The 19,706-nt window shown below is 37.5% G+C and overlaps 1 protein-coding gene across 7 annotated transcripts in view; it reads right to left on the reverse strand.

Moving 5' to 3' along the window:
• Positions 1-19,706, reverse strand: part of RABGAP1L (RAB GTPase activating protein 1 like) — a 737,668-nt gene that overhangs the window by 74,803 nt on the left and 643,159 nt on the right. Inside the window, exons 1-2 of one of the 7 annotated variants that reach the window (XM_070384900.1) lie at positions 18,187-18,283; positions 14,981-15,193 (exon numbers count right to left, since the gene is read on the reverse strand). The exons of 3 other annotated variants lie outside the window; for them this stretch is intronic. In XM_070384900.1, coding sequence (XP_070241001.1) covers positions 14,981-15,091 — 111 coding nt within the window. In that variant the 5' untranslated portion in view covers positions 15,092-15,193; positions 18,187-18,283. Of the gene's footprint in view, positions 1-14,980; positions 15,717-16,902; positions 17,117-18,186; positions 18,284-19,706 lie in introns of those variants that run through there. 3 more of the 7 variants (XM_070384899.1, XM_070384898.1, XM_070384901.1) reach the window with 3 other exon arrangements.

The following is a 19,706-nucleotide window of genomic DNA, read 5'->3' on the forward strand; positions in this document are numbered from 1 at the left end:
ACTTTGAGCCAATCTTTGCTTCCCTCACCCAGCACTCTCTGCTCCGTTTCTTTAAGTTTTCCTGCTCACTCCTGAAACTTAGGATACACTTGCTGCTCTTGCTGGAACACCAGACCCCTTCCCCTCATTCTCTTCAGATGGTTAAAACCTCCTTGTCCCTCAGGTCCCTGATACCCAACTTAGATCACTTCTCCCTCTGTGTTCCCGCAGAGCCTAGTCCCTCTGATTTGGACTAGATCTCCCTAAAAATTCCCTTAGGACTCAGGTCTTCCCCTCTCTTCATAAAATTCATAACGTTTTTTGATAACTGTTTAACATCTATTTTGCCTATTAGACTGTAAATCCCATGGAGGTAGGAACCCCGTTTTACCTGGCTCTCTTCTGTAAGCTTAGCACTAACTCCACTAGTATTACTGGGTGCAAAGGACATAGTTAATAAAAATTTAATTTTATTAATACTAAGACTTAAGTTAGCTTTTAATAACTAAAGATATCTATAAAATGCTATTAACATGCTATACTACACACAATTCTTCTGGATTTGAATCCCACATATTACTCTTTGCCCTACTATGCTTCATGGACACACTGTTTCAGCTAGACTTTTCTGGGTCCTGAGTCTGTCAACCAAAAGACTAGCTATCCACGCTGGGCCCTCTATACATTTGATATTTTTGGCTGCCTTTGTATAATTAAGCATCCTTCATTTAAGATAATTTTTAGTATAAGCCATCTTTGTACCTGTCCAATCTTCTTCTCAAGTGCCAGTTTCTGGACTATCAAAGTTTTGTTTTTTTTTTTTTCCCATTACAACAATAAGTTCACAGATGTATTTGAATAAATAGACTGAAAAGTGAGATTCAAGTAAGACGGCAGCAGTTCCACATTCAAACAATAACTTTCTTGTTAGCATATGCTTTTTCCACAGTTAGGGAAATTCAAAACAGACAAAACTATTAACTGCTTTACTTATTCATTGTAAGCATGCTTGCTACAGGAAGAACCTTTGCATGTATAGAACTCAGAGTCAAACATGGAGCTTTTAGAATTTAAGTAAGCATGTTTACCTTAATATCCACATTACCCGAAAGATAGTAAATAACAACAGGGCTGATCACTGTTAGAGCAATCATTCACCTTCAAGAAATTAAAGAAACTCTAATTATAGATTTAACGTCTAACTTACCATCTTCCTTAGAAACTGTTTGGGTGTAGAAAAGTTCAGGATTCTGATAATCAAAGGGATATATAATCTCAAGATTATACAATAACATATAATAATTATAAGTATAGTATTATACTTATAGTATAATAACTAATGAGTGAGAAAAAAGCATAATGCCATGTATTTTGTTTTGAATGCAAATAAAACATTTTATCTTTTTTTTTTTAATGCCATGCATTTTCAATAATAATTAAGAACACTGTCCCAGAGCAAGGGAGCCTGTGTTCAAATTCTGACTTTGCTACTTTCCTGCAGTGTATCCTTGAGTTATCTTCTGAACCCCTGCTTCAGCTTGACCATCTGTAAAATAAGCCTACAGTTTTGTTGTGAAGGTTAAATGATTTAAAAAAAATAATGAGTTAATTGAATTAAATAAAGTTTTAAAATAATGTGATTCTTTTTATTGAATCATTTTATCACTATTAAGATGAAACTCAGGATATATGTATACCTATGGCTGATTCATATTGAGGTTTGACAGAAAACAAAACTCTGTAAAGCAATTATCCTTCAATTAAAAATAAATAGATAATAAAAGAAGATGAAATATAATACTATAGAACTTGTTATAATACTATAGAACTTGTGGACCCTGAGCCTTACGTTCCTTATTATGTCAATCCCTTTCATCTTAATTTGTGAGTCTACTAATTTTCTATTCTTACTCTAAGTCTCCTAACATGAAATCAGTGCATAGTCAAGAAAGGAAATTAATTCCTTCCCCTTGTAGGGGTACTGAAGATACGTACCTTACTGTCCTATGAAAAATTCTCTAAAGCTGGGGAAGACCGAGGATCTATGCAAGCAGCTGGGCTATAGAGGTGCTTAGAAAAAGGTGGATCAGTCCAACGTCAGCAGTGCTGTGGTCACCCTGTCAAATGTCACACTTATTCTGCACAGCTGGGCCCTGGCTCCTGCAGCCAGAAGCAAGCTGAATCCTATGGGTTTGGTCTAAATAGGTCACTGGTGAGTGAAATTGTTCAGCATGAATTCATAGTCATTTTATATCATGTTCAACATATAAAAAAACTTCTATATAGTTTGAAAGCTTGAGTAGGCTGAATGCCTTCATTTCACTCCAGATGGAATTAGTACCTTTATTTTACGTAGTTCTTATTTCTGTTTTCCCCTTGAAGATTGCTTAGGGGAGGCGTGGTAATTTACTGTAGGATATCAATATCACTTCAAATTTGTATACCCTTTAAATATTTTCAGTGTTCTTAATTCTGGAAAGTTCATAGGACAGTTTCTCTTATTTCTAATTAACAGAAATGAATAGTTTTCGCTCAGTTATTCCAATTATTTATTTGCCTAATTTTGTAGAATATCTACCATGTTTTGACCTGGTAGGGTTTTAAAAAACTCCTTGTGTCTTGGCAAGTTTCTGTTAACAAATGATCTCTTTTCTCCCCTGGGTCCAGTCTCAACCTTCTTGCATCAAATGCAGTGTGCTAAGTTCCATTTCCATCAATGATTATAAAGAGTACTCACTTCCTGAAGAAAGTGTAGGAGAAAAAGGAACTCGTGAGTCCAGCCAACTCTGTCATGGCCATCTTGGTTAGAGACAAAATATATTCTGATGTTCTCCAGTCTTCTCTCATATCCTCTCTGCACCCTTCCATCATTGGAAAGGCTGGTCCTTGAAAACATTTCATCCAAGAGCAAGAGTCTTGAGTGCTAAGCTATCCCTTGTTTTTCATATCTTCTTTGAAGAGTTCAAGTCAATGACAAATTAGAGTACACATTTACAGATGACATTAATCCTTTAAACAGAAGATATATTTCCTGTCTCTTTAATAAGAAGAAAGCTCAACAGCCTACACCCAAGAGAGAAAGCAATTTGCACCTTTTAGGCAGGAGCAATAAAAATGATCATTTCACATGAAGAAGTCAAATTAATGCAAGTGTGACTGTTAGGTTAGAGGGTACTTCAGAGCTTTTGGGCTTCTAACCAAAAGTCACCTTTTAACAATTAAGCAATTTTGCTGATTGCAGCATTTATCACATACTGCATGAGTTTTACCACTATCTTGGGATATGTTGAATCCCAAAACACCAAAATTATTGTCACAATCTACCAGTTTGGAGTTCTCCAACAGATAGTTCAGTAAATGTACCTAGGACCTTCCTCCTCTTCCCCTCATAATTCTTAGGATCTAATCAAGGAGGGGAAAATTATTTGAAGGTACTTTAATGTACTTGTGAAGCACGCACTGGCAGGACACATGCATTTAAAGAGAACAACAGTGACTCGGAGATGATGTTCTCAAATCCTGTTTTCAAAGAACAGCCTGGAAAGGATCTCCCACAAACTGTTTCAATGGACCCTACAAAACGAAGACCTGGTTACTAAAACTACTAGGATTATTCCATAAGAGATCTCCTGAGTATGAACAGTGCACTCCAGCTTTCTGAAACTTAGCAGACATTTTGCATGGCTGATAATTGCTGAGATCCTAATTAGAGAAGTACCTGCCAATGAAATGTCATAAACAGGACAAACAGTACATGCAATCAGGATCTACTTAAAGGTTTGTAGTAAGGTGTTGGAGAAGACTCTTGAGAGTCCCTTGGACTGCAAGGAGATCAAACCAGTCAATCATAAAAGAAATCAGTCCTGAATATTCATTGGAAGGACTGATGCTGCAGCTCCAATACTTTGATCACCTGATGTGAAGAGCCAACTCACTAGAAAAGACCCTGATGCTGGGAAAGATTGAAGGTAGGAGGAAAAGGGGACGACAGAGGATGAGATGGTTGGATGGCACCACCTTCTCAATGGATATAAGTTTGAACAAGCTCTGGGAGAGTGAAGGACAGGGAAGCCTGGCATGCTGCAGTCCACGGGGTCGCAGAGAGTCAGAAACGACTGAGTGACTGAAAAACAACAAAGGTCCTTAAAGAAAACAAAAATGGTTCTTTGTCTCTAATAGGCACCTGTATGTTTAAGATAAGGCCTTCACTTTATACGCTTACATTAACAACTCTGCTGTAAATTATCCCTTTTTCTTTTCTTCCTTTCTGGGAGAAATCACAATCTCTTAACAAGTGGTTGTCTTTGGAGATCACTGTCTTTTCTAACCTAATACATATATTGATTCTCTTTCATTGTTTTAAGGACCACAGAAGTTCTCTGGATAGAGAGAATTTCTGAGTGGTAAAATTATTAGTAATTTCTGCCTTTTATTTTTTATTTATTTTTTTCCAAATTTTCATGTATAATCAACATTATTTTACTCATTAACGATTAAAAAAAAGACTAAGTTGTAAGATCTTTAGGGAATAGAGCTATTTGGTATGCTTCTCTTTAAATAAATGATACAAACAGCTATTCTTTCTGTAATATGTATTAATCAACTTTAGTACATCATTTTCCTACTCAAAACCTTCATCTATAGAACTAAAATATCGATCCCTTAGCATTACACACAAAACCCTCCATGACCAACACCTATTTTCTTACCACTTCCTGGCCTTCCTCTCATATTCTCATATTCTAGCTAGATCAAACAGGATAAAATTCCCAGACATGCTATTTCTCCTGTGTGCTTCTCAAAGTGCTCTTCTCTTCACCTGTAACATCTTTCTTCTCCATATAGCCACCTGAAATTTTTCCATTTTTTCTTTAGAATGTTAATCAAAAGTTTTCACCTTTAAAGGGGCACAGATATACACTGCTGGTGGGTGAAACGATACATCTTTGAAGGACAGCAATTTGGCTTATGTATCAAAATTACAAAATGCACATACTTTTCAACCCAGCAATTCCACCCCCAGGAACTGGATATATGGATATTCTAACACTTCTGTGAAATGACATACAAAAGGTTATTTACCACACCAGTTTGTAGTAGCAAAATACTGGGAACAACTCTAAACACACATACATTGGGAGCTGGTTAAACATATTACAGAATTCCATACAGTGAAATACTATGCATCTATCAACTGCATAAGAAATCCTTGATGTACTGGCATAGAAGAATTTCTAACACATATGGAAAAGCAAAGTACAGAACATGAATGGGATGCCAAAATTTCTGTAAAAAGAGAGGGGAGGAACACACACCAATTTGCCTGTATCTGCATAAAATATTTCTGAAAAAGAACACCACTGGGACAACAGGAACAATTTCACTGGACTCTATTTTATATATACTGAAATTTTAAACCATGTGATTATACTACTTATTAAAAAGGTAAAACTGTAAAAGTTTAAAAATCAAAGTGCTAAAAAGTGTTCACATCTTTCGATAGTATCTCTATTTCCCATACTGTCTTTTCCATCAACTCCTTTATTCATTCATTACAACACCGGACTGCAGATATTCTGTGCCAAGTGAAGAGAAATGAAAACAACCTGCAAGGTCCAACTCAGGGAAGCAGATAGAATATTCATTTCAGTGAGGCCCCAGGTACACGATGTGACAGGCACACCAAGGAAAGGCTCTCTTCCAGATTAGACTATTATCTCTTTGAAGATACCGTAAAGGTTAACACAGTGCACTGCCCATAGGAGGTATGCATGTTCAATGAACCACCGAATAAGCTAAAGAAATAAGCGATGCATTATTTTTTTAGACAGTGAAAAACTAATATTTAAGTATTCAACTAGTGTTTGTGTGAAAGTCGCTCAATCGTGTCTGACTCTTTGTCACCTCATGGACTGTAGCCTGCCAGGTTTCTCTGTCCATGGAATTCCCCAAGCAAGAATACTGGAGTGGGTTGCCGTTCCCTTCTCCAGGGGATCTTTCCAACCTGGGGATTGAACCCAAGGTCTCCTGCACTGCAGGCAGATTCTTTACCATCTGAGCTACCAGGGAAGCCCATTCAACTAGACTCTAAACTAATTAATTCTACAATAAATTTTATAAAAATTTAGTATGAAGGTCTAAGGAGAAAAAGATTTTGAAATAACCTTTGCTATCTTATGTGTACAGATATTTATGAAGGTATCCAATCATCTTGAGAGTCCCTTGGACTGCAAGGAGATCAAACCAGTCAATCATTAAAGAAATCAGTCCTAAATATTCCTTGGAAGGACTGATGCTGAAGCTGAAGCTCCAATACTTTGGCTACCTGATGCAAAGAACTAATTCACTGGAAAAGACCCCGATGCTGGGAAAGATTGAGGGCAGGAGAAGGGGAAGACAGAGGACGAGATGGTTGGATGGCATCATTGACTCAATGGACATGAGTTAGGGCAAGCTCCAGGAGTTGGTGATGGACAGGGAAGCCTGGTCCTGCAGTCCACGGGTTACAAAGAGTTGGACATGACTGAGCGACTGAACTGAATCATTACAAACATTATCCACTGCAGACCATGATTACACATATGCGGTGCTTCTTTTTTCCCCCAATACTATTGATTAAATATGTACAGAGAGCATATAAAGCACCAGGCACAAGGCTGAGCTAGAGATATAGTGGTAAACAAAAACAGACATAGCCCTGTTCTCATGGAGGTTATGGGTTAGTAAGAGACTAGTCAAACAATCACATAAGTTTCACAAGTATTTTTAAGAGCAGGCTCGTTGGAAAAGACCCATAAGCTTGGAAAGATTGAGGGCAGGAGGAGAACAGGGGCGACAGAAGATGAGATGGTTGGGTGGCATCATCGACTCAATGGACGTGAATTTGAGCAAACTCTGGGAGATAGTGAAGGACAGAAAAGCCTGGCATGCTGCAATCCATGGGGTCACAAAGAGTTGGACATGACTGAGCAACTGAACAACAGAGGAGGAGAAGAGAGAAACTGCCAGGCACAGTCAAATTTCTCCGAGGCAGTCATAAGGAAAGGAAAAGTTACCTAAAGCCTTTATGTCTCAGAAAATGTAAGTTAAATGTTATGTTAGTGGGGACTTCCATGGCAGTGCAGTGGTTAAGATGCCGCATTTCCACTGTAGGGGCCATGGACTCGATCCCGTCAGGGAACTAAGATGGCACATGCAGTGCAGGGGGGCCTAAAAAAACAATTTTTTAAAAAAATGTTATGTTAGGAAATTGTGGACAGAATAAAATGTCCTTGACCTTAGATGGAAAAATATCTATATTTTTCTGAACCTCTGATACTAACCTCTGAAATTAAAATTATGAATGTAGGCAATAATCTACTGTAGTATTTGTTAACATATCAAGCTCTGTACCACTTTGGGGCTTTCTCTCAGAGGTTTCCTCTGCCTAAGCCACTCTTTTTTTCCTTATTTTCCCTTGGATGGCATTCAGATCTCAAATGACACCAGTGAGGCACTCACTGATTACCCAACATAAAGCCTCCAATTAAACAATTTAATTACATTATTCCATTTCAAGTCTCTGCATAATACTTATCACTGGCTGACAAGTGTTATTATTAGCTAATATTTGTGTCTTACCTCTCCAAATAATATAAGATTTGCAATTGATATAGGTCTTTCTACTATCTACGTCACACCTAGATTCCCAGGGCCAAAAATACAGCACAGCACACAGGAGTAGATCAATGAATACTTTTTATTAAATATTAAACTGAATGCAAATATGGGTGCTAAAACAAATAAAAAACTAGAATATTATTTTTCAGTCATTGTGGACAAGCTATGATTTTACAAAACAAAAACTTTAGGTATTATATGTTTCATGTCAGTTGCTCCTAAAACACCTCCAAAAAAGATATTTTGAGTTAACTCACAAATCAACCTCACTCCCAGAATCAAGTATAGAAGATAACTTCTCAACTTCTGAAACAGGATTCAATGCAGAAGAGCTCTAACGACTGTCATAGCAACTGGTTCAATCATTTCATATTTAATAGCAAAACAACCTAAGTGAGCTTTAGAAAGTGAATTTATAAAGTCCTGCTAAATGTTAATCTCTTATTTCAAGACTGTGTAAAGGAGAATCAGTTTGGAATTATATTAATCTATACACATACTTCCGGAGAAGGCAATGGCACCCGACTCCAGTACTCTTGCCTGGAAAATCCCATGGATGGAGTGGCCTGGTGGGCTGCAGTCCATGGGGTCGCTAGGAGTCGGATACGACTGAGCGACTTCACTTTATTTTTTCACTTTCATGCATTGGAGAAGGAAATGGCAACCTACTCCAGTGTTCTTGTCTGGAGAATCCCAGGGACGGGGGAGCCTGGTGGGCTGCCATCTCTGGGGTCGCACAGAGTCGGACACGACTGAAGCGATTTAGCAGCAGCACCATACACATACTTCCCTGGTGGCTCAGAGGTTAAAGCATCTGCCCGCAATGCGGGAGAGACCTGGGTTCGATCCCTGGCTTGGGAAGATCCCCTGGAGAAGGAAATGGCAACCCGCTCCAGTATTCTTGCCTGGAAAATCCCACAGACAGAGGAACCTGGTGGGCTACAGTCCACCAGGGGTAGCAAAGAGTCGACATGACTCAGCGACTTCACTTTCACTTTCACATACACATATACCTCTATTAGGTCCTGGGTATTCTTAAATGCTTTAATGTATTAACTTCCTATAAGGTGCCTCTAACATACTTTCAATTCACAGATGAGAGAAAGGAAACTCAGAGAGGTCAAGTAACCTGCCCCAAGTAAATGAGCTAATTGGTGAAGAAGTGGGGTTTGACCCAGACACTCTGGCTCCTGGGCTCAACTCTAGACTATGTTACCTCCCCTGTCACTCAGATTCTCTCTGAAGAATGTAGAGTTGTGATTCATGGGTAACAACTTAACTCTGCAAATGACAGAACTATAAATCTGAATGCTGTATGGCGACTATATTCTGTCAAGGGAATGAAATGAAACTTGGGGAAAGAGATAAAATAGATGCAAAGAGACAAGCTCATTAGATGGAAAGAGATAATGGAAAATGTTTGCCACTACTGGCTATGCTGAACTCCTGCTCTTGTGTTTAAAGGAATATTCCCTGGTGCCCACATGATAAATTCTGCTTCTTGTTTAAGACAGCTCAAGATTTTATTACTTGCAACTGTAAGAATCTCAGCTTATATCAAAACTGATAAACCAAATGAGGGAGGAAATGGCTTCCTTGCTAAACTGAAGTTGATGAAGTACTACCAAAATACGTTCACTGAAATAACAATCAGAATGTAAAGTATTCAGATAATAACATTAAAAAATATGGCTTTATTCTAATCAATATTTTTGTATACAGAATGAAGACTGAGAAATAACTACTAATTTCATTGTTTTCTCCATCTCTGGCACAAGGAATTGCTCTGAGTTTTTTCTTTTTAATTTGGCATGTGAGATGAAATTTATATGCCAACCTGGTAAGGAGGAAGTTATTTCAGAAAGCTCCCCCTCATCTCTCAGTTATACAACAGAGAAACTGTAGCTCCCTGAAGACCTCCCTTCTTTACCTGGCGCAGTGCTGCTATGTTGGTATGTGTCTGTTAAGAATATTATATCCAGTGCTAATCGAGTATAAACATGTGTTAGTCTGGGTAAAAAGCCTTTGTTAATGGACAAACCACCAAACAACCAAGTCTCTTACAGTGATGCTGTGATCTAGAATTTCTAGATGTGGAACACGATAAAGCCAAAATGGGCCATCTTTTCTCCATTACATGTCTTGATATCCAACTTTCCTATTCAAACTGACATAGTAACACTCTTTCCAGTTTTAATTTTATAAGGTGGAAAGTTTACATGACAGTAATTTACAATTTATCTCAGTCATTTACTCTTCTTGAATAGATCAGCTGGTGCTGCCTCCTAAGTAATTCTACTGTACTTATCCACTACAGGAACTGAGCATCGTGCCTGAGCGAATTTATTTATTTACACTGTTGCTGCCAAAATGTCAAGAAGTCCAGACTCCTGTCAATTCTTTTAACCTGCTGTAATGACCTTTAAAATTTTTTTCCATGGGCAATGTGGCGCCTGTCAATCTGTTACTGCCCATTCCTGCAATAATCGATACATCTACTCAACAGATGGTCTCACCCATATAAATCCCTCCAATTAATGCCACATTGCCTTCTCACCATCCTGAGGCTCAAACCTAAGCTCTTCTACAGCAGGGGTCCCCAGCCTCTGGGATCTAAAGCTTGATCTGAGGTGGAGCTGATGTAATAATAACAGAAATGAAGTACACAGTAAATGCAATGCACTTGAACCACTCCCAAACCATCCCCTACACCCTGTCTCATAAAACCGGTCCCTGGTGCCAGAAAGGTTGGGGACCACTGCTCTATACCATCTTCATGGCAATAGACTTCAAGTTTTCTGTAAGACTGATATCCTGATAGTGACCCCCTACCAAACAAAGCAATTCACTAGGGCAACCCAACTAGTACATTTGTCTACCCCTTGCCTTCTTCCATGGGCCTTCCTAGTGGCTCAGTGGTAAAGAATTCCCTGCCAATGCAGGAGATATGGGTTCAATCCAAGAGTCAGGAAGATCCCCTGGAGAAGGAAATGGTAACCCATTCCAATATTCTTGCCTGGGAAAACTCATGGACAGAGGAACCTGGCAGGCTATAGTCCACGGGGTCACAAAGAGTCGGACACAACTTATCAACTAAACAACAACAACGCTTTCTTGCACATCCCTGTGACGCCTCATCTACTCACCATACTCAGCCTTCAGGCTTTCTTCAGGCAGTTACAAGGGGAGACGATTAGAGCTTTCACTGCCAAGTGCTTTCATTTAATCCTTGAAATAACCAAGTAATGTAATGCTACTATATCCCTCATTCAGATGCTTAGAGAAACTAAGTAATTTGCCAGTAAGCAGCAGATGTAAAACTTGAACTGGGAACCTTATAACCTTAAAGCCTCTGAAACAGTTAATCCCTTGGCCTTTGCACAAGCTGTTTTCACCCTGCTCAGAAAGACCCTACTACTTTCCACTCGCTGGCAAACACCTTATCGGCCTTAAAGCTTCAGTTAATTGCTTCCATCCCCTTTGGAATTCTGCCTCCACTGAATAACTATTCTCCACTTCATTCTACCCTATAACAGTAAATATCATCCCCATAAATATTGATTTTGCTTGTCTCTTTTACTTTATTATGAGATCTTTGGGTAAAGGATATTCTATTCATACCCAGCATATTGCAGTAATCCCAAAATGTTTACAATATTACATACTGGCTAAAGCAACGTTCCCTTTGTTATAGATTAAAAAGTTGAAATAATTCACCAGAACATAAGTTAACATTTAACCTGAAATATTCAAGCTTGACAGAGTATGCATTGGTAATTTTTACTCATGTTTAAACATTAAATCATACATTCTGAATTTAAATACATATTTAAAGCTTCCTTCTGGAATGCATAACAAATGTAACAGATGTGATCTTTTTCCTTTATTTACACTAGTCAGGTATAAAGATAATTAGAAATGGTGGACGTGGAGAGAGGAACTCCGGTGATTCCACTAGGAGACAGAAGGCCCTGACTGAGGAAAACTTAAGAGTCTCTCTCCTTCGGTTGTTATTATTCCTTGTGTGAGCACCTTGCAGTAAGAGGAAGATGAGGAAATGGGTACAATTTTGTCTCAAAATGAAAGAGTTAATTTCAGCCAATGAACAACAAGAGGAAAAGTAAGCTGTTGGATTTAAGGAAAGGCAAGAATACTGTGTCCAATGAGGCAGCTTTCTCAATGCTTCTGAGTCATTTTGATTAGACTGAATTTTCACCTTACATACCAACTTATTTATGCTGTAATTTACAAGTTCTAGGCTTTTGTTTAGCTTATCTTAGCAAATACAGTATTGATCTGCATAACCTTATGTTGTGTATGTATGAATGATTTGGATGATAAGCGAGATTATGCTTGACTTCCTTATCCTTTTTTCTTATCTGTTTTATCAAAAGGGCCTATATAAAGGGATCTGTCATTTTCTTCATTATCATTCATTTTTAAAAAATCAACAGGATGCAGCCATATATATAACAGAGTAGAAAAAAAAAACTGAATACATCACATGTAGCAACAGTAAGTATGGTTTAGTCAAATTTTCTTTCAGTCTTGTGTGTACAATGTCGTGAGATGTATTTTTCACTATGTGTCTCCATCAAAGATGTCACAAAAGCCACAGAGTTACTTATGAACAAGAAAAGATTCAGTGTCCACATGAAAACCACTGTACCTAACGGCATTACTACCATTTAAGAAATCAAGATAACTCTCATTATGAAACAAAGTCCAATTACAGAAATATATTAATTAATCCTGTACTAGGAAAGTTTCTAAATACCCTTATAATAGTCAACTTAAACTCAGGGGATTTTATATGTTAGCAAGACTATAATTTGCTTTACAGTGCTGTGATAAATCACATTGAGAAGCAATTTATTTTATACTGCGGAAAATCTGAGTATTTATCTCTTTCATACAATTTTTTAAAGGGTTCATCTCGGACAAAGAAGAAAACTCAATATGGAATCAAAAGCAAATGATAAATATTTTATCTTCCCACAATTTTAGTATAACTTTCCCAGACAAACTAAAACCAAACTATCACCTCCAAAAGATGATACCAGTAAATAAACTCTTTCAAATTTCAAACCCAATAAAGAGAACTAAGAATCTCTAGAACGTTCTGTAATTAACATCCTGACATTTATACTATTTAAACGTTCAGTGTATAGAGCTATATTTTGTGTCTTTATCATGCCTCTGAGATTTTCCATGGGCTAAATCCCCTTTGGGGGAGCTGGAATTGCATCAAGGCCTAATATATATCAATATGCAGAATATGGAAGAGTGTTTCCTGGTAAGCACATCAATATTCACTCATTCATTCATTTTCTCTCTTCCTCTCTGTACGTGTATAAGCACACACCCCAGATGTCTTGAATTTATTGAGCACATGTGGCTGCCCATGACCTGGTCACTACCTACCTCTTCTGAATCTTCTGTCTACACTGGGTTACTTTACATCTTTGTTTTTGTTCTTCTCCCCTTTAGCCTGGAAAATTCCTACACATTTTTGAAGACTCAGGTCAGATCCCTTAAAAGGACCTTGATAGGACCATTAGAAAAAAGCAAAACAGAATTCTGAATTTTTTGGATAAGTGTTCATGATGGATTATTTTTAAATTAATGGCTAAAATGAAGCTTAAAGATTATTTACAACTGTGAATTAACCTATCCTGACTTGGTACATATACATATTTATGGTTAACTAAGGATTGGCAATAATCTCCATATAATATATTTAATTATAAAAATAGAAATTATGCATATTAAACAGGAAAAGAATGTAATAGGCTGGATATTTCTTTACTAATGAACACTTTAAAAAGTATATTATGGTTTTGTATTTGTTTTGCTTTTTTGGTCTAGCTGATTCTTTTAAACTGTAGCTATAAAACATTTACGAGAGGAGAAAGTATAATGAATTCCTATGTACTACTTTCCTGTTTCAATTATCAACACCTATTCATTTAGTTTTACCCACATCACCAACCTCTCTATTGGACCACTCTGAATCTTTGCAGACATTAACTATCCTTACCTTATCTTGTTTATCATCATTAACTATCTCCATACAGCCCTCTAAATCACTTTAAACACAATCAAAATATTACTTCACACACAAAATTGAGTATTTCCCAATATTACTAACTATCTAATTAGTGGTCAAATTTTCCCTGATTACCTTACAGATTTTATTATGGTGTCATCAGTACACCGAAACAAGGTCCGTATACTGCATCAAGCTGATACTACCCTTAAGTCTTTGAAAATTAACCTATGAATTCCCCTTCCACCTTTTTTTTTTTTATTACAATATATTCTTTGAAGAAATTGCCACATTGCATTAAGGTTCCTATGTCTTAGAGAATTATAGTTTCATACTAGAAAGATGGTGGTTCAACGGTAAAAGAATCCACCTGCAAACCAGGAGACACAGGAGACATGGGTTCGATCCCTGCGTAGGGAGACCCCTGGAGGAGGAAATGGCAATCCACTCCAGTATTTCTGCATGGGAAATCCTATGGACAGAGGAGCCTGGCGGGCTATAGTCCATGGGGTCACAAGAGTCAGACACAACTTAGTGACAAACAAAAACAACTAGTAAGATAATCGTTATTATACTTGCTCATTCTGTTGCTTATGATGAGTACTACTGAATAGAAGAGGTCACTATGACAACAGTCAGGAAAGTATGTTTAAAAGATATGGATCAATGACTAAGGATGACATCTACAGAGAAGAAACAACAAACATTTGCAAGGACTTTGTTTTTCTATTACACCAGGACATGCAAACTAAGACTCTTGGAGAATGGTTTAAAAAAAAAAATTACAAATTTAAATCCTAACTAAAATTATACTTATAATAGTTCCTAGTAATAATGTAAAGACTCCAAAAGTTATTTGATTTTTAGATAGCTCAATTCTTAATGTCTCTATTATGGCCCACTGGTAAAAATGCTCCACTTCAGAAATACTCAATTATATATGTGTAAATGTAGGTATCCCTCACCTAATAACCATATATGTACATACAAGGCAAACACATGAGAGAATATTATGTTTGGCACTATAAAACTTCTTTCAACCTCACTACATAAGAAACCATTAACCTAAGTTTTACTCCTGGGATACTTGAAAAGTACTACTAAGGTATAACAGTGTTTAGTTTTATAAATAAAACCATGAAAACCTGTAGACCTTGGTGCAGCTGTAACAATGCCAACAGCAATACTTCTATTTTAATTCCCAGGAAGTTATGCCTCAACTGCTACACGAGTACAACTATCATATTAGAAAAGAAATAACAGCCCCAGAGGAATGTGCAAGGCCCCACCTACCATAGACCTGGGCTTGCTGATGGCCACCAGACTAGTGAGGAAGTCTTCGTCGTGCAGCTGGCTGAAAACATGGGCGTCATAGGCTACCATAATGGAGATTTCTTCCATCATCTTGCCAGCTGTCTTTCCACAGCAGCAGCTGCTGTCCCAGCTCCAGACCAGACTATCCAGGGGAAAATCCTATTGCAGCTTGGTGCCAGTGCACACACCCACCTGAGTTTGAGGGGGTGGAGTGTCAAAAATCCAGAGGAGGGGAAAAAAAAAAGCAGCTGCTATCATAGGCTTGTCTAGCAATTCACCCCCAGTAGAAAACTGAGCGAGGTCTCTTATCTACGGAGGAAGTATATACTATAAACACCTTCTGCATTCTTAACAGAGCAGCTGGAAAATTTAGTTTTTGGAAATCTTCTTTAAACTTCAAAAAAGTCTCCTAACTGGAAATATCCTAGAGCAAAAATGAAAAAAAGGAAACCCAAAACCACAAAAATTGATGTTATGTTCTTGATAATTAGAATTTTTTTTAAGTTTATCTTCTTACTTCAGTATTACTTATATCAAGATTTGTCTTCTTGGAGAAGATGTAGATTTTCTTACTGCTTATTTTTTTCACGTTCACAGAAAATAAATAGATGGCAACATTTAATTTTTCAGAGTTTATCGAATTCTTGGTGTAATTAAAAATTATCTCAAGAAGTGTGAAAAACAAAAAAAGGTTCCTTTTCCCCTCTGAGTATTTCTGTTAAAAACAAAAAGTACCAAAATATAAAAATGAAACAGACTGCAATATCAGTTAATAACCATTTCCTCTTCTCCCACTAAAAAAGCAACAAATATTTTAAACAGAATTCTTGATTTTGAGAGAATTTAGTTTTCCACTGTTATTCTGAAAACAACACAAGGTTGTCATTTCTAAACTGATTATTATTCTCCCATGATAAAAGTTCTCTTTGTCTACTTTTAAGCTTAGAGATTTCTTTTAATTACCCAAATCAGCAGATAGTAATGAACTATTGGTGCCTTAGCTATGAGAAGCGTCTTTTTAAGTAAAGCTGAAGACAGTAAATGAACCTCAATGTGCCCTGATGAAAAATGTGAAAACTGTCCAAATTATCATTACAAGGTTGCCTAAATCACCAGGAAATATAATGTAGGCTAATTCCATGGGGAAAGTATTAAGCAAATAAAAAGGGAGGAGGGCAGATAAAGCTCCTCCCGAAGTTGTTTTGCCAGTATTTCTAATTAAGCTATTATCTTCTCTGCTTTTTCTAGAGTATGACAGTGCAATACTATGAGAAATATTTGTTAGAATCAGAAATCAACTGGGAATGTTTATCTTTAATCAAATACAATGTTCAGTCCTAATTACCCATAGCAGTATTATGTTATTTAGTTTGCTTGTTTTTCAGAAAACAAGACTTGGAATGAAATTTCTAGTGCCTATTTTTCCTTGTCTTTCAAAAGTATTTCCACCTAGATGAATATGATTACTTAAATAGTACCCTGTTCTATTTAAATGTGATTAGAAGAGTTTTGCAGCTACCATAGCATTCCGGATTACAAACACAGTCACACAAAACACACGTACACAAAACACACACACGCACACACACACTCTCACACACACAGAAGGGCTAAAACACCTTACTGCCAGGAAACAGAAGCAAGACTAAGAGGCTTATTTAAACAGAAAATGCAATGCTTTAAATAAATCCTCAAGATTAAAACAGCTTCAAACTGTGTTTGACCCATGCTGGAGCTGGTAAAGCATTTTCACTTCATTTTTTTTTCCCCTACAAGGCAGTTGTGCCTTTTAAAGCATTATTTTTCTTAAAAATTCTTCCCACACTCAACACTGACTAACCAGGTAAAGATTAAATGATCATCAGGAGATGAGGTATTCTAAAGCGTCAGGCAGTTCATACCTTTTTAATTCCTTTTTATCTTTTCAGAAGTACTTGAAAAGATACTGTGACTCCCTTCGTGCATTCACTAGCACCAGAAAGCTTCCGATTTATCTCGCAGGACCACTTTCTAGCTGTGAAAGCAATTCCTCTGGCTTTCATATTTTCCTTGGCTCCAGTGACTCAGTGCTTCCACAATGGTATCTGAATCAGGTGCGCTGACAAAGACACCTGTTGTGGAAGGTAAAGAAACCACTTCCCATAATGCCTTATTCCCTGCTGGCAACCGCCCAGGGGCAAACAAGAATTATGACTGCATTTGAGCAGTTGCCTGTGCAGCCTGGGAGAACACATTCGGTTTAACAATAGGTAATCTTCTTGGTTAAGAACACTCATAACCAAGGAAAAAAAAAAGAAAGGACCAGGGAAAACAGTATTAAATCGTTTTAGGTACTGTGTTATAAAGTCATAAAACCGTTAAGGCATTGGGGCTATAAGAGTGCAAAACACTTTTAGAAACATAATCAAAGGCTGTAAAGACGGTTTTAAAATGACGAAAAAGCTAACCACTTCAAACAATTAAGTCCTTTTAGAGCTCCACGTGGGTTATTAGGTAAACAATTAGGTATTTTTACAAAGCTCCTGATTTATTATCTTCAAAATACTGTTCTAATTAGCCAGAGTGCCTTAGAATTATCCGTAACAGTTTGTGCCTCAATCCAAGAGGTCTTCTCCAATAGCCACGCTGCATACGCTTTCTAGAGCAAGGGTTCTGTACAGTTTTGTATGTATCCTTCATTTTCTGTCACCCTTAAATGTTCCTCCAGATTTTACAGTCTGGGAAACAAAAATTTAAATGTCCTTTTTTCATACGGTTAAATGTATATCTGTGGTCCCCACCAAAAAAGCATACTTCTATGGCTGATTCATGTTGATGTTTGCCAGAAACCAAAATTCTGTAAAGCAATTATCCTTCAATTAAAAAAAATTTTTAGCAAACCACTGATCTATTTTTTAAAAAACTGTCTTTATACTACCTTTTCCTCTTTTCCTAAAGATTCTTTCCTCCAGTCTCAGAAATAAACAGCTATTACCCCCCTTTCAGACTTCAGGAGTCACTGTACACAGTCATGTTTACATACAGTACTTCACTGCCTTGCAAGACATCTTTCTGACTCATCTGCCTTTCCCCAGTGAGTTGAGACCCACGGATCTCCCCGGATGGTTCCCACCTGAGCTTCTGCAGTCACTGACTTCACACCACTCAGCTCCACTGAAAGAAAGGTATGGGGTTGGAGGGATTACCTGCGATCAAGGAGTGTACTGCCGACAGCACCAGTTGCTGCTAAAATTTACCAGGAGAGGATTGTGTATTAAGTGAGCAGCAGAAAATAAAGCATTCGTGGTAACCAATATAGGAGCTCCAGTTCCAGCAGGAACGAGCTAGCTGTCTGTCCCAGGGCAAGTCACTTAACCTCCCAAGGTTTCAATTTCCTTGTGGTCATGTAAATTGAGAGGGATGGAATAGATGAGAGGTTTTCCTGTATGCTCAGTGTGCTCAGAGTCAAAAGCAGTGTGTCCTTTTCTGCTCCAGTAAATAGGCTTATTGGAGGATTTGAAGGTGAGAATACCTTTTTAATCTCTATCAGAATGAAACACAAAGGGTAACATTAATCCCAAATGTTAGGAAAGTACCCCCCACGGTTGTTATAATGTGTCCCAACAAATGCTGTCTACTTTGTACCCTAAATTGGATTTTCTAATATCAACTCTTTTGCTTTTAAAAGATTTGGTGACAGTTGCTTCACTTTTTATTAGTTACTCTTTATAGTCTTTCTATTCAGAAGCCAAACTGGCTATAAAATAATTTTCAAAAGGCTTCTAGATCTCATTAAGATAAAAAAAAAAGTATTAATAAATATCTCCAATGATTTTTGAATGCTGTTTTAAAATTTTTTTACAGATTTTACTCTGTTAGCTGATTTTGTTCCAATGGCCATTTTTCTGGGATTATTCCTATTTAACAAAAATATAACTGGGTCATACTAAATGAGTGTGAGTCTAATAAACCATTCCTGGCCTTCAGAGAACATCTATTCTCAAGAGACAAATTTAGTAAAAGCCAAAACAAAAATCAAGAGAAGCCTGAATAAGATGTGAACATTTTTTATTTCTGTGTTCTCCCCAAATGCAGCAAAGTAAAGTAGTTTAATTATGGGAGCAGTATTTTGTTATCCACCATCAAAGCAGCAAATAAATACATTTAAAAAATGAACACACATCATTAAAAAATTATCTCACCTCACAAGAGTGGCTTTAAAGACCCTTTCTCCCATGCCTCAGGTTCTACCTGTTGAACATTCTCATCACAACAGCCATAAAATCAGGATAAGATAGAAGACAAAACCACCAGGACAAAAATATGGCCTGGAGGACAGAAAGGTCTCCTGTGCCTCCACCACGTACTGACAAAGCCTGGTAGAGACCGTTTTTTTCTTCCCCAGGGGTTCGTCTAATCATTCAGTAATATAGATTTCAGTAATATCGTCTAGTCAAGGCTATGGTTTTTTCTGTGGTCATGTATGGATGTGAGAGTTGGACTGTGAAGAAGGCTGAGCACTGAAAAATTGATGCTTTTGAACTGTGGTGTTGGAGAAGACTCTTGAGAGTCCCTTGGACTGCAAGGAGATCCAACCAGTCCATTCTGAAGGAGATCAGCCCTGGGATTTCTTTGGAAGGAATGATGCTAAAGCTGAAACTCCAGTACTTTGGTCACCTCATGTGAAGAGTTGACTCATTGGAAAAGACTCCAATGCTGGGAGGGA

Source organism: Bos mutus, chromosome 16 (assembly GCF_027580195.1).
Source record: "Bos mutus isolate GX-2022 chromosome 16, NWIPB_WYAK_1.1, whole genome shotgun sequence".
NCBI lineage: Eukaryota > Metazoa > Chordata > Mammalia > Artiodactyla > Bovidae > Bos > Bos mutus.